The sequence below is a fragment of the Catharus ustulatus genome, chromosome 2 (genome assembly GCF_009819885.2).
Source record: "Catharus ustulatus isolate bCatUst1 chromosome 2, bCatUst1.pri.v2, whole genome shotgun sequence".
Taxonomy (NCBI): domain Eukaryota; kingdom Metazoa; phylum Chordata; class Aves; order Passeriformes; family Turdidae; genus Catharus; species Catharus ustulatus.
The window spans coordinates 93,390,997-93,407,019 of record NC_046222.1 but is presented as its reverse complement, the minus strand read 5'-3'; the positions used below and the strand labels follow the sequence as shown (position 1 = coordinate 93,407,019).

General features: G+C 42.2%; 1 protein-coding gene across 1 annotated transcript in view; it reads left to right on the top strand.

The window, feature by feature from the left end:
• The window catches only part of AFF3 (AF4/FMR2 family member 3), a 319,326-nt gene that overhangs the window by 234,306 nt on the left and 68,997 nt on the right, over positions 1–16,023 (top strand). Inside the window, exon 9 of the mRNA XM_033052493.1 lies at positions 9,633–9,673. Within this exon, the coding sequence (XP_032908384.1) occupies positions 9,633–9,673 (41 nt within the window). The remainder of the gene's footprint in view (positions 1–9,632; positions 9,674–16,023) is intronic.

The window sequence follows — 16,023 nt, the reverse complement described above, 5'->3', positions numbered from 1 at the left end:
ATTTTCACCACATTATGTCATTTTAGTGTTGTGCTCCCTTTTATTCACCTCTTCATCAGTGCAGTACTTGATGCTTGATCAGAAAGGAAAATGAGAGAAAAAGGAGATGAGAATGCTCAGGTCTGGAGAAAAAGCACAGAGCCTGCATCATTTCTGCAAATGAATTTCTCTCAACAGCAACAACAACCAAAAAAAGCCTTGATAAACTTGGAGGAAAATATCTTTCTGATGAGAAGTTTCTCACTCCACTGAGCACAGAAAATTTATTTCATGAAGTCTGGCTACATGCAAGTCTGTCTGCAACCAAAACCGCACAAAATCAGAGATAAGCAAAAGTGGAAAAATTAAGTTTTGGGTAAAGGAATGGCTGGAACCTCAGGTGTTTTTTTAACTTAATCCAAGTGCTCTGTTCAGCCCCCTGTCACTATTATGTGTGTTTTTAGACTGGAGGAATAGGCACTGTAACAGCCTTACTTAACTTGGGTAAGTCCATTATTTCCTGTGTATTAGAGGAGCAATTCTTTTGGTATCCAACTTAACTAGAATCCAGAGTAAGATTTAAGGCAGCTGAGCCAAGGGTTTTTTTGTGGTTTGCCAGCTCTGATTTTAAAATCCCCATGACATCTAAATTTGCACTTCCACAAGGCATGACAAGAAGACAGAGATTGCCTCACTGAAACTGTCAGATGAAACAAAATAAGAGCTCGGTCTTGTCCTGCCAAACTTGGCTCACATCACTGCCTATCTTACAAAATCAGATTCTGTGGCTGGCAGGCAGGATCAAGTTCTAAATTTGAATGCCACAACCATACATGACAGTGGAAAAAGTTAGAGATCTGCTTGGATCTTGTACATGCACAAAATTCGGGACATTTGAACATGGCACTTTGATCTGCATGCTCCTCAGTAGCAAAACTCAAAAATAGACAGGAAATTAAATTCAATGTGTAAGGGCATCTTCCTTGTTTCTTCATGTGTATGCTGTGACCAAGCTAAGTTTTAGCTTGGTAAATCTCAAAAGCCTGCCCTTCTCCACTCATATCACTTTTTTCCAAGACTAATTCTGTATCTGACGTAACATTCTTAACCCCATCTTCTTGAAATATTTCATTAGAACTTTTTTCCCCTTGTGAAGTAGAATTACTGTATGAACATCTGTTTTGACTGGCGTGGGAATGTATCCTACTGCAATCAATTCAGCAGTGTTGGCTAACTTGAGGCATAAAGAAGGATTAGATCCAACATTTCCAGGCTGGATTTTTCTTGTCCCTGTCTCTCATAAGCCTTCCAGTCTGTGCACTTTTCCTCCTGCTGCAGAGAGCTCTTGCTGAGGCCAGACACTGTGCCTGAGTCTGGGTCCTGCTCAAGCCTGGCCACTGGGCTCTGTTTGCCTTCAGGCAAATACATTCCAGCATGCCTGCAAGAGAATGGTTAAATAACCAGCAAAGAATTAATAACCACAAAGAATCAGTGCTGTTTGTAACATCACAGCTATGAAAAGCTGTAAGAGGAGAAGCACCTGCTTGTGCCTCTCTCACACATGTGCACACACACACACTTGCACACAAACACAGCCTCACAGCCTCTCTAGGAGCTGCCTGTGGCTCCCTGCAAGGCTGAAAGTCAAGCTCACTTCTCTTCCCTTGGCCACTGAGCTTGGGCAGGGGTGATGTCAGCATGAGGATCTGTGTGAAGGAGATGTGGAACAGAGGTGGAACACAACAGAAATAGAGAGAGGCAGCTGAGGGCATGTCAGAAAACAAAAGGAACACAAAAGGGGAAAAAATTAATGAAGAAAATAAATTGGTGAGAGAAGGACATTATAAAGTGAGTAGAAGCTATATTAGAACATGATGAGAAATAAGTAAAAAGATTCAGAAGCCAATCGATCAAAACTAGTGTTTAAGAAAAAGAGACTGAGGAACCATTACTACAATTTCTCCTGTACCTAGGATGAAAACTCCTCTGAAGTCAGTGAGAGTTTAACCACGTTTCAATCAGCCTAGGGTGTTACCCCTGTCTTCTTTTTTATTTTCTTGCACAATCCCAGCAGATACTTGGGTAGTAGCAAATGCATCACAGTTGATTGACATAGCACATCCCTGGGAAGTGTTACCACTATTTGGGGAATTTAGGCTTGTTTTTCCCCTATTTTCACACATATGGACTTCTCAAAAAAAAAAAAACTACTTTAATTCCTGAGCTTTCAGACTTCCCAATAAATCTTTTAAAGCCTGTGGCACAACACTGACAATTCTTGTCTGCAATAGCCTAAGTGCAACCAAGTTACTTTTTCCTGGATAAGGAGACTACTTATGTGAAGACAGAGGTTTTCCAAAATGACTGCTGTTTTGTTTGCAATGACTGAGACCTTCCTAACAGTGGCATTGGAAATTAAGCATTTTATTTATGTAGAATAACAAGGATTTTTCCTGTGCTCATCTCCACTGCAAACGATTAAAGTTAGCTCATCTGTATTGAAACCTTGCATAGTTTTTGGGGCCAGACTGCAGGAAAAATCTGAGCAGATGCAGGACAGAAGACTCAGCATTTACAGATCTATAAAATTCTCTGTATGGTTAATACCCATGCTGATTATACAGCAATTTGGAGATCCAAATCACTTTACAAGTATTAACTGCTTAATACAATGCCCCTGAGAGGTATTTAGGTAGAACTAAGCAAGAATTATTATCTCTGTAGAACTGACAGGGAGGCTGTGACTGAGATGTGGCTTGTTTGAAGCCACACAGCAAGTCAGCTGCAAAGTCAGGATTAGCTCTTGGCTCTTTCACTGCCAGGTACCATGTTCAAGTCACTAGGCTGTGTTGCCCCTGAAGATTAATAGGGATTAATGGGCAAAGCAGAGGAGAAGGAACAATGTATGCCAAGAATATAATAATAAAACTCCAGGGTGAAAAATTAATACTGAGGTGTTGAAAGACCTCAGAGAAATCATGAAATCCAGAAGGAGTTTTACAGATTCTTAAAAGATGTGGCTCAGATGATAACCAACTCCAAAATGGGAAGAAAGGGAGACCTTTTTAAGTCTTACAGTCTGTAAATCTTAAATAAATATGAACTAGACAGTGAAAATCACATTCATACATTTATATTGCAAATTTACAGAGAAACACTCAAGCTGCAGTTTACAAGTGATTTTCAATCCCTCAGAAATCCACACTGGAAATCAATCCTCAAACAAAGCCCCTAGGAACAGTGAGGAGTACAGAATAATGCAGTGAGAGAAGGCATGTTGGGAATCACTTAGGATAAATTGCCTGACCTGATATCCCCAGGCAACTTCTTGTGGCCACAAGATACTCATGGGCATTTAATCAGGGCAAATCTGTGGGTGTGAGAGGTTTCCATTCCCTCTGTTTTCAGCCCTGATGAGCAGCTCTGCACTCCTCAAGTGTTGGAGCCCTGGTCGCTGAGAATTTCAGACTTGCTGACAGGCACTGACCCCCAGGAGAACACTGCATTTGACCTGAGGCCGTGGAGAAGGCTTCCAAAATTGAATGATTGAACTGGGATTATGGGTGTGCAGTTTGAATAGAAGTGTGCAGTATCACATGGTGGAAAACTTAGAGTTTAAGGTTTTAGAATGTAGTAATATATATTAATTAAGATGGAGGTTTTAGGGCAGAGGCTAGTCCTTCTTCTTCACCTTCTTCTTCATGGGTCTAGGTGATATTGTGTGATTGGGTAAAATTGTCCATGGGTGGTTGCTTATTGGGTTAAAAGTAAAAATAATTTAGGTGGCCTTTCATAATTGGGCAGTTTACCCTTAAAACGCCTTGTAGAGAGAGAGATAGGGCTTCATTTTTAGTCTGTTAACCTGAAGTGCTGTAGAACTCACGATTTGTGAGACTGTAATATAGATAAGAACTAATAAACATCTGAGTCCGAACAAGAAATACCACTCATTTAATTTTGACCCTGGCAGAAAGAAGATAAGACTTGACACTCAAGAGAACACGGAAAACTGGAGAGGGTTTCAAGCCATGGGAGAAAGATGTTTAACACATTGGGAGAACATGCCTTGGAGTGAAAATATCCACATGAGGAACTGAGCTTGTCTAGGGCAGGGCTGCTGGCTGGATTGATCACAGTCCATAAATAAACACCTGTGCAGGGAGAGGATCTGGGAGGCTGCAGGGCAGCTCTGTCTCACAGACACAGGTCTAACTTCCAGCACAACAAGGTGTTTATGAACTCAACATGGAAGGTGGAAAACTCTGCATGTGGTTGGACTGAGGTGGGCTCACAATAAGAGAATTATCCAGAAGTTTTGCTCTGGGTCCACAACAGCACCCAGGTTTAAAGCAGAAAAAAAAACACTCTGTGAAGCCCCTTCACCCAAATTGCAGTATGCAGTCAGGTTGTGCCCTTCACAAAAATTTCTTCCTGGCTTCACTAGCTTGAGAAGAAACTGCATTTAAGCTAAAAACAAACAAAACCTTCGGAAATGAAAACAGAATCAACATGGAAGACGTGTGAAGAGTGAAATGTGAAAGAAGACAGATATAAAAGTGTTTTTCCTGGTTTGGTTCCCAAATGGCAGTATATAGTAATGACATCTTTCCTTAACCCTGGCTTGGAAAAAGTGTGTCTACAGCTCATTAGCTACAGTCCAATACAGGGTGACATCCAGCACTCTGGGTGGTTGCTAATATGAGAGCTCCTGACTTAGAGCATAAATGGTTCACTGCACAGTTCCAGGGCAGCACCTACCACCAAGGAAGACAAACAAGATGATCTGGAAGCTGTGCAATTTACTGTGCACAGGCAGCATGTACTGCTTCACTGTCACCAAAGAAAGGGTTCAAATTCTTACCACATGTACACCTGTGCCATCTCAGGGAAGGCTCTGGTGTAGCTCGTGTGACTCCGTACAATCACCATAACTGAGCTCTCTCACAAAAACAGCAGCTCATTCACAGGACAGGCAAGATGGAAAGCAAAATGCCTGAATCTGCCAACAGCCAATTTATTGGCTTTTATATGCCAAAGGTTGCTGTGGGTGAGGTATAGGAAAATGCATCTACAGTCAGCCCGCAGCGCCTCCAAGACAGTCTTCCAAGCCCAGCAGAACATACTTCAGTAGTTTTCATTTGTTTCTTATCCAAAAATGCCTGTGAGCCCAGCAGTTTATGAAGCAATCCTTTTGCAACAAATTTTAAAAAGAAGGATTTCTGGGGAGCACTCTTAACACTCCTGTATCTCCATCTCAATAGCTGTATTCAACCCGTTCTGCTCACTGCTCAGTCCCAATTACAATGAGCTAGCTCACTGCTCAGTCCCAATTACAATAAAAGTATTTAATTTCCTCTCTGATTTCCCTTCAACAACAGATTGCAACTTGTCACACTTCAAGCTAATTTTGGTAGCTCATTTAACACACACTGAAACCTGAATACGTTCCCAAGCTCTGGCTCATTGCAAATAAAGGATGGAGAAAGGAGATGAAATCTCTGGAGATTGAGAACCCAACCATGATTACTGCTGGCTGAAAACTTGTTTTGTCCCAGTAGTCTTGGGGCACAGCTAGAATCTTCCATGAATGATTAATAGACTGTGGGCAGATCAATAAAACTCTGTTCTAAATGTATCTGAACCAACTCAGCCGGGGATCAAAGAAGTCTAACTAGCCACTGTCTGGTAATTTGCAATTCTTGATGTAGTGAAATAGAATAATTCATACTCATTTACTGTGGCTGGTTTCTCTAGCTCAAGTACCTGAGACACCTGAGCGATTGGTTTTTTTTCCCTTCTCTGTCTCCTACTCAGCATTTAAGTTACTGTGTGGTGAGCTGGCCTCCAGTATCCATGTTCATATTGAAAAGAACCTTCCTCCATTTAGTAACCCCACTGATTCCAAGAACTGAAAATTCAGGATTATGTTCATTGCTAGTGAACACATTCTACCACTTATCAAGAGTATATTAAGCTTACCATAAAGCACTTTTTAGTGCTAAGTCTTGAAGATATTTAAATTTTGTGAGCAATATCAAAATTATTTCTTGTCCCCAATTTCTATAACCAGCATAGTAACTTACTTCCAGGAATAATAAAGACTGTAGAACATATTCTCAGCTTTCTTGATGGATGATGAGTTGGCCTCAGTAAAGTTGTTAACGATGTAAAATAAAATGCAAATTAAATAGCACAATCAAAATGTAGCTATTAAAAAATAGTCATGCAGGCATTATATGATACTATGTACCACCCCTTTGCTTACATTGTAAGATAGATAATTCCAGCATATTAGAAACATAATAAATCACAAAAAACTGTTTCTATAGCTGTGAGTTCCTCGAACTATGGGTCATAACTCTCCATGGGGATTCCTGAATGAGTTTGAATGGGATCACAAACTGCTAGCAAGACGTGAGGGCAGATATTTCCCCCTAAACTGAGCAGCCCAAGGAGGGGAACAGGAGAGCAGACTGTAATTAGTGGCTGCAAGTATTTATACTTGCTAGGGAACTGCTAACTACCTTTAATTACAACAGCTCACTTTCTCCAGGAGAGGGGAGCAATATAGGCTAGAATTAAAATTGCTGGATAGTTGCTAACTGCCTTTCATTGCAGGCAATAGATCTGTTTCTCCAGGGAGGAAGAATAAACTTGTGACTGGATCTTATTCCCCCATCATTTAGAAATGGGGCCATTACCAACTCAGGGGGTCACACAAATATGCATTCCAACACAGTTGTATTTCCAACTGTGTAAGAAAGAAATCAATAGTCTCATTTAGAAAATGTGTGACCACTAGGCAAAGACTGAGGTGCCCCATGAAATCTGCATTGCCCCTCAGTGAGGAGGGATGTTTATTAAAGGACTTGAAATGAGAAGGTAATTGAAAAAGTAGAATGATCTCACTGAAATGCACTTGTACATTTAGTTCTGTGTCCCTGCCTGTCTTCTGAACCCACTTTCTTGTCCAGAAGGGATCACCTTTTCAAAGCTTTCAGCAACTGGATGCATCAAGATGGAAACTGAAGACTGGCACTTGAGGCTGCAGTTCCACCAGTGGCTCCTGACTCAGTACAAAAAATGGGTCAAGAAAAGGGACCTCTCCTCTTCCCTCCCGAGGGCAGCTCTCCTCAAGCTTGGAAGAGAAATTATCCAGCACTTTTTCCTCTCAAAATTAGGGATTTTAGGAGACTATAACAGTGATATGAACCACACATGCCATATTAGGGGCTTTTAGCATCATCAAAGTTTGCTTTCTTGCAGTCTGATCAATATCCATGAGGCCTGTGGCTGCAGAGCAACCCGTCCCCTTCAATGCCTTCTGGCTACCACAGCCACCATGCACCCTTCTCCAGGAGTGCTCTGCAGCTCCAGCAGGGAGTAGAAGCAATGTCAGGTGGCAGTGACCTTACAGGTGAACGTGATTTTATGGCAGCAGCAAAGGTCTCCACTACCCCCTAGTGCCGTTCTGATTCTCAATGCACCTGTGATGTGACATCCTCTCCCTGGGGAAGCAGCTCAGAAAAGAGATCTAGGTTAGGAATAACATAGGAGAAATCAGGGAGGAAAAAAAAAAAAAAAAAAACAAGAGAGAGAGAGTGGTGGCCTGAGCCAAGGGTGGGAAATATGAGAAGTGTCTCAAGCAGCACAGCCACTTAGTGGCTGCATGAGACAGAGAGACTGGCCCTGGCTGATGGGAGGAAAAGAAGAGGTGACCTGAATGGTGTCTACACAGCTGGGCCTTGGAAAATAGCTTAGATAGTGAAAGAAGCTCCTGAGTTTTGCAAAGATGGAACACAGCACAGGTCTCAGCATCGAAGCTGGGCAGCTTGAAACTCAAAATGGTCATAGCCTCCTGCTACTGGGAGTGATTAGGCATGGAAGCAGACTTGTATTGGCCCTGGGTGCTAAAAAGAGTTTATGCTATAAGTCATTCTTAAACCAAAGTTTTGAGTATCCTCTGAACTTGAACTTGCAAGAGTGTGTGGGATTACATTGTCCTACCAAGCCCCTTGCAGAGGAGAGAGGGAAAATGATGCCAGCCCACAGAACTGGAGAGCAGCTGCACTTTCTAAAGCCTGTACCCAGTGGTAAGGATAGTTTTGTATCCAAAGGGCATGGAAATAGGATGACCTACTGGAAACAGTGAAAAATACCAGACTTGCCATATTATTTTCCTAACACTAAAAAAAAATATGTTCATGCCATGGGAAAACTCCCATTGAGCTGCTGGGACCTTCCAAGCCTTTTCCACAGGTTCTCTGCCCACTGCAGAAAGTCAACGCTGAGGAAAAACCCTCCTGTGAGCCATGCCACTGTGTCTTCTGACAATCTTGTGGGTGGTACACATCAAACTACATCTCCCCAGAAACCCAGCAGGAACAAGTTATTCCAGAAAGTCCAAAGAGCAGAAATCCTGCTTCCAGAATCAAGTGGAAACTCTTCCCACTCCTGTCAGATCTTCAGCGATCCATTCATGGCATCTTTTCACACCTTTCTGTGAAATACCATGTAACTGCAGCCACAAATCAAGTTTTCTCAAGTTTTTCTTAGCAATTTTTGCCAAGCCAGAAGGGTTATGTCCATACTCTCTGGTGCTGAGCAGCACACCTGTAAGTCATCCAACTTGTTTGAAAATGGGGATGCAGCCCCCAGCAGGCTGATAAGCCAGGAAAAGTAATCTCAAAATATATTTACTGGTAACTGCATGAGAAAATAAACTTTCATTTCCTTGCCCCTTGACTCTCTGTACTGCTTAGCTCTGTGTCCCTTCTGTGCCATGTGAGGCACAGCCTGGACAGGTGCAGCTGGGGATAGGACACTCTGGGCATGGCCAAGTGGAATGGATTTTCAGAAGGCAGATTTTCAAAATATTATGAATTTCATCTTTGCTTAGCAGCTGGTTACTGTGCCAAAGCCATGAATCAACACCACTTGAAGTGATTGAAGGAGGGGGAAAAATAATAATAGTAAAGTGGCAAACTAGCTCAGGGATAGGCTTGGGAGTCCTGTTAAACTTGAGAGGCTACGATTTCTATTCCCAGACCTGGTGGTTAACACAAGAACAAGAACCATGTTTCCCCACCCCATCCAAAGAGTTGTACTAGGCAAAAAACTGAAGAGCAAACCAGCAAAAGGTCAATCCTGTACTGTGCAGGCAAACATTGTCAGCAGATTAACATGGCAATGTTCATGAAAAGTCTGCAGCAGCTCTGGCAAGCTTTGCAGAATTTATAATTCATCGCAAAGGAACCAAATATGTGATGTTTGTTTCTGTGGAAGAATGGGAGGAGACTAATGGTAAAGGAGAAGGAGTGGGAGTGTGGAAGCGGGGAGAGGGGAAAGCAGAAAACCGAGCCCTGGCAAGTTTTCAGGGACCAACAGAAAAAAATTGTCTAAATAGAGTAGTTCAAACCTCAAATACCGTGTGGTGCTTTGACAATCTTCTGAGTTTTGGCATTTTAAACAAAGTGTTCTTACATTTCCTAGACTGGAATGTCCATTTGACTATAGACTCTCTGCTACTTTGCTCGTACTTTAACATTTTGGACATGTGACAAAAATGTGTGTAACGCATTTTTTAAAGTGTTGATTGTGCTCGTAATTTTCAAGTCAGAATATAAAATAAACATCTCTGCCCTTTCTTCCAGCAGGCAGCACAGAGATCTGCTCTCCGCGTTCTATCTGACAGGTACATTTTGTCATTTTTATGAACTATAAATTGCTTTATGAAACGTTGAGCCCTATTTATTGTGGCATATAACTCATAATCGGATTTTGTCCCCAAAGTATCTGTGAACTGGGATGTTAAACATTTTGCATGCTTGGATTTGTCATGCATGTGTAGAGTTTATTACTGCAAAAATCACAGTCTTGTTGTATTTCATACAGAGTATGCAGAATCCCTTGTTGTGATACCAAACGAGAGATAAGAAACTTACTGGAGAAGGCATGAATGATGCAGTAAATTCAGAGCTTTAGAGTTTGCTGAGATATATCTGAACTCATTTCTCAGCAATAAGTACTTCATTTATTCTGAGATGTTCTCTTTCGACATTTTACAAATCCTTTCCCTGGGAATTACTCTTCTTTTGATGAGATTCTCTGTATGTTTTATGCACAAAAACAATGCCCTTTTTTACCCCTTAAGTTTTAAGGGATTGGTATTTTGGAGGAATTTAATTAATTTTTTCCCTTCTTCTGGAACTGCAGCAGTGCTCCAGGCAGATAAGCAGGGGACCAAATCCTTAGTGTTCAGGTTTTACTCAGCTCCTTTTCAAGCAAAAAAAAATCCATTAACTTCAATGGGAAACTTGCCTGAGTGAGGAATTCGGGATTCAGGCCATAGTAAATGTTATAGTTGGGCTGTGGGTCTGCACAGGTATTTACCTTAAATGACTTTTATGAAAGAGGATTGATTGAAATATAAGGTAGCTTTCTAAGACGGACCTGATTTCTTTTCCAGTTTTGGGAAAGGGGGTAGGGAAGGGGGAGGAGACACTGTACATTTTAGTGCCTGTGAAAAAGAACTAGCAGATTTACATTTTTTCACAAATGAGGTACTGTGTCATGCAGGCTGACACAGAGTAAATTTCCCCATGTCTTGTTGGCAGCCCCCACTGCTCCGTCTGGCCCCCAGCCCCCCGCCTCCCTGGGAATAAGCAGTAATTGACTCTGGAAGCCAGCTCAGGCCAGGATTTCTCCAGAGCAGAGCCTGTCACTTAGGCTGAATTATATGTTGTGCATGGATGAATAACATTTCTCTCTGCTCGGAGGGTAAGACCGCCAAAATTATTGACCTTCCCTCCCCGAGTTTACAAACACCGTTTTGTTTAGAATTTTTTGCCCCGCTTTAAGGGAAAAAAAAATCCAGAGTAAAATGTATGGGATGTGGGTGAAATTGCTGGCACAGTTATAGGGCTCAGAAGTATTTGCTGTAACTGTAATGAATGCAAAGAGAAAGTGGAGTTGGAGTCAGCATTATGCCCCTCTCCCTGGAGGTGTGCAAGCTCACCCCCACGGCAGAGCAGATTTTGCACTTGGGGACAATACCGTGACCAAAGGAAACATGGGGATTTTTTTCACAGCATGTTACCCCTAGGCTGAATGTGGAACATTCCTGCAGGAGTGGCCCTGGAGGTAATTAACAAGTCCCAAACCCCGAGGTTTGATTTCTTTCTCCCCTGGAAAGAGAAGTGGCAGGGATGGATAGATGACCCCTACCTTGTCTGAGGTGGTGACATGGCTGGGTGCAGGCTGCCTTCATCCACAGAGCAGAAGGGCCTCGGTATTAATAACCATCACACCTCAGATTTAGGATTTATGATCAAATATTTCCCTGTCTGCCCCTAAAACCATGCTCAGGGACTACAGTTTTCCAACCTGCTCTGCAAATTTTGGCTGACAGGGTACTCTCCTTCCCCTGCTTCTGGAGGGGGCACTGGGAAGGCTGGGGGCACACCCTGGGGGCTTGCCTCCCTGCCACCCATGACCTCACTGCAGAGAGCAAATGGGAGGGCAGAGGGCCAAAATCCCACACTGTGACAGCAGTTTCTGTCTCTTCTTGGCTGGAGCGAGGATGCCTGTGATACTGCTGCTCATTAGTTGTGTCCCAGCAGCAACTCAGAGCTCCCAGACACACACCAGCACTTCCCAGCAACAAGGGAGATGGCAGCTTACTATAAAGCTTTCAGTAATCTTGGCCTTTTTTTTTTTTAAATATTCTCCAGAAGCTCCTGTTGCAGTTCTTGCTTTCATGTTCTATTAAAGAGCCGCAGTTAGCTAAACTAAAATATGAGGGGAAAAAAACCTGAACAAACAAAAAAGAGAAACTTTTTAAATCTAGCCATTGATTCTGTAATGTATCGCACTCGGTCTTGTTTTCAGAATGACACAGTAACCCCCAGCAGATTTATGTGCAAACACAAAGATTAGTGACCCAGAAGCTTGACTGAAACAGCTTTTCTGCTTCCAGAAGACAGGTTGCTCTGCACATGCACTGACTATTTTGTCAGCAAAGATGCACTGGCCCCATTAGCTTTTCATTCTCTCATGAAAAGCTCTTGGTGTGTATTCAGCACAGCTTGGTTTTAATTTTATTGTGCTCTTCAGTAAAGTGGTCAAACTATATAGATTACTCACTTTCTGGGACAGAGAAAAGCAAGAACTTAACTCATATACCTTAATGGTATAGTGCTGGCATATTTTCAATTGTCTGACTCACATATCCACTGCCTGAATAGCTTTCATGCGAAGAAAAATGCCTGTAACTAAAATATTCAGTGTGTTCTGTTGTTATTTAACAGTAAGCAGTGTGGTTAAGCCTGGTCTTAAACCTGCTTAATCCCACTGAGCTAAATAGATTTTATTATTGACTCCCATGGTTCCAGAACTCTGACCTTAAGGCTGAAGTTAAAAGCTAATTTTTTTTGCAGTCTGTTCCACTAACCCAGAAGCACTTGCTTGCTGGATACATTTGCAATGGAGAATGTCCAGCTGTAAATTACAGCTGTTTGCAATCCTACCCAAACACAACACTCATTATTATTCTTTTGTTCTTTTTAGGCTGAAAAGCCCACCATGAGGGAGACCATACAGTATTTAATCCACACATTAAATTTACTCACAGCTCATATTCATGTGCAAGATAAGATTTTCCATGAAATAAAGATTTACAGTGGTCCTAGGGCACTTTTATTCCCCTGGCTGCTTTTAATTCTCTGTGCTGAAGTGTACGCCAAGTGGGTCTGCTGAAGAGTTTTGAACACTTAGAGGAAAGTGTTGTACCACTGCTGAATTTCCTCTCTGGTTGTAACAAGGGAAAGACAGGTCCTTTGCTGAGTGTTTGCGTGGTACTTGGGAGATGTGCTGGCTTCACAGCCACGATCTGCTCTCCTTTCTGTCTACTATACTGGAGGAGGCAGGCAAAAGCCACCAGCTCTGCCCATACAAACCTCAGTGCAGGCATGTGAGGTACAGGCAGAGCTGAACCTGCTCATCTCAGCAGCCATATGGCTGTGCTGGCAGGCCTGCCATTCCCAGCTGATAAGCCCTCTAAAGAGTCCAACTCAATAGCTTACTATCAGCACCTGTGTGGTACACACGTGTCGTCCTGAGCTGTGAAGCATGGGCTATGACAAATCTTTTAGATTTACCATCTCTTGCTGTTGACAGAGTAGGTGTCTTAGCACTAGCATCCATTTGGCAGTGGAGACAAGCCCCATTCGTGATGGCTGGTGAGCTACACAGCCTGTCTTGACCTTCAGTCTGGGCAGGAGAGTGCTTTGCACTTCTATGTAACCATGCCTCATCAGCCCACGTCTGATTGCGGTTAGGACACCAAAATGTGAGCTGTACCAGATATCAGCTGGTTTACCCTAAGGGACTGACCAGTAGCACACAGGATCCACAGAATTTTCCCCCTTCCCCACTAGAGAAGTGAAGAGTTTGGGCAGCTGAGAAGCAACAGAGTCTCATATCTGTGGGTAGAGACATTTGGAAGCAGAGGTGCTCCTGCACTGCCTCTCTTGGCTGCACGCATGCATGTAGCACTCAGGTGCAGGAAAAATCAGAAAGGTTGACCTTGGACAACCCAGTCCCTTGCCCTGATATTGTGAGCAGAATTGATGATTAGTCCAGTGGGATGTGTAGCACAGCTCTTCCTTAGACAAAGGCACATCGAGATACACTGTTTGTTTTAGGAGACCTGGGGAGGCACTGCATGTAAAATACTAAACCAACAATAAGAGGCAACTTAGATTTTTTAATAGATCATTTAAGGCAGGCAAGGCAGCTGTCCAAGCAGCCTTAAAACCTTTTGTGGAAGGCGACAAAGTTTTCTTGTTCTCAGGTATCTGCTTGAGCTGTGATTATGTGCTAAAGCAAGTAAAGAGTCCAGTGACAGCTAGCAAAAATATTCATGTGCTTCATGTCACTCACATACTTAATGTTTGTGTTGGACTGATGTTTTCGATAACATTGCCTTTCACATCATGGGAGTTCTCCACATGGGAAGCTCCATGGTCAGCTTATCACTGAGTGACTCAGCTAGCTGGCTGGCCAGAAAAGCTTCATGTGGCAGCATGGTGCAGTCAGTGACAGCCAAGGGGAAGCCTTGGCTTGGGACAGCTGATCTGGGACCCGGCAGAGAGACAGAACTGAGATCACAGGCTCCACAGGAGCCAAAAAGGTTGGCTGGAGAAAAGCGAATGCTCACAGTGCTCACTGCCACAGAGGCAGACATGCAGCTCTCAGCATTAGCACATGGCTTAAACTTGCTGGATTATCTTTGAGAGGAAAAAGAGAATACCTCTGAGAGGGAATATATAGATTTATTATTTATGTCTTACATGAAAGCTTGGCTGTTTGAAAATGCTGGTGTCTCACACCTGCACCCTCCCTGGCCCCTGCCCCAGTATAGAGTAGCAAAGGGCAGCTGCTCCCTTGGAATGGTCTGGAGTTTCTCAGTCCTGCTAGTTAGAGAACGTGAAGGTGGAAGAGTAATATTGTATAGTTTTTCCAGTACTGGTGAACGCTGTGAATTAATGAAAAGGGGCTTTAGAAGAAGAGCCTAAGTAGAGTTCTCAGAGTGAAAAGGAATAGGTATGTCTGTAAAATTGGGACTCCCTCTGTTTAATTTATGAGCAAGACCTGTAGCACTCACCTTTTTGCTGCTGGATGTTTTCTTATACCTTGACTATTGCTGATGTTTATTTAGAATTGTTCTATCATAATACCAAAGATGTGATGTAGATGTATTGTGACATATTGTTGTGTGAGAAGGTGGAGCAGAGCTGTCCTAGAGAACTGTAACAATTCTGAGCCCTGCTAAATACTGGAATTCCTTTGATGTTTAAGGACAGAAATAGAAAAGTGAAGATTTTTTTTTTCTTCAAGGAAGTGATAGTGCTTTGCCATCACGACAGCCAAACATTTTCCACCTCCCTATGAGCAACCTTGTGCATTTGCTCCCCAAAGATATTTGGGGGAAGTTCTAGCTCCCAGAAACATTTGCATTTTGAAAAATATCTATCTGCTAGAAGAAAGGTCTTACTCTGAGTAATTTTCTGTGACCTCCTTGGTCTTTTAAAAAACAGTGTGAGGATAAATACAACATAAATGTGGAAGGTAAAAAGACAAGGTCTAGGTCTGTGGTCTTTCATATATATTAATTTATATGCTAAATATATATATTAATATAGATATAGTATATATTAATATATATATTAGTAAGGATAAAATATATATATTAGTAAGGAGAAAACAGGTCCCATTGCTGGCTGGCAGCATGAAGAATATGCAAAATGCTATTGGGAAGAAGAGTGGATATGTGTGCCGCATATGAAGTGCCTCGGCATATGATTAACCTCACTGGGTATGTAGTAAATAGTAGATAACTGTGATCAAAAAAGTATTCATGTGATTTATCAAACTGAGCAACTGTGCATTTTGCAGTGAAGCAGGAGGTCAATCCTGAAATCTAGGGCAAGTAGAGCAATAGGAAATTGCAGGGACTAAGAAGTTAATCATGCTGTTGGACTGCTTCCATCTGGTTTTGAAAGACGGAGTCAGTACAGCGCTAGCGAGGACGCTTCACGGCAACAGATCAGGAATTAATTTTTTCAGCAAATCTTCAGCTATCATTTGTGGTAACACAGGCTTATAAAAATGTAATTTAATTTCTTTGGAATAAATCAAACAGGACAAGAAATGTGAGAGAGTTTTTTTAATGTGTATATCTGAGGCAAAAAATATAAAAAGTGTGAGAGTAGGAGAACCGTGACAATCCAAGAGGAAACAAACATTAACAATCTAAAACCTGGAAGGCATATATGGCCATCCGGTTAAATTGTGCACATAATTTTTTTTGAAAAATTAGTTTGCAGTTGGGAAACTTCTACATTTTTATGACCTTTGGAGGCATAATCTTGTCTAACCTGTCTGTCTGTCTTCATCAATGTGGATCAAAGGAACACTGACCTAATGTTTTGTGGAATTGATGCTCTGAACACCACTTACGTATATCATGAGTGCACAGCTATA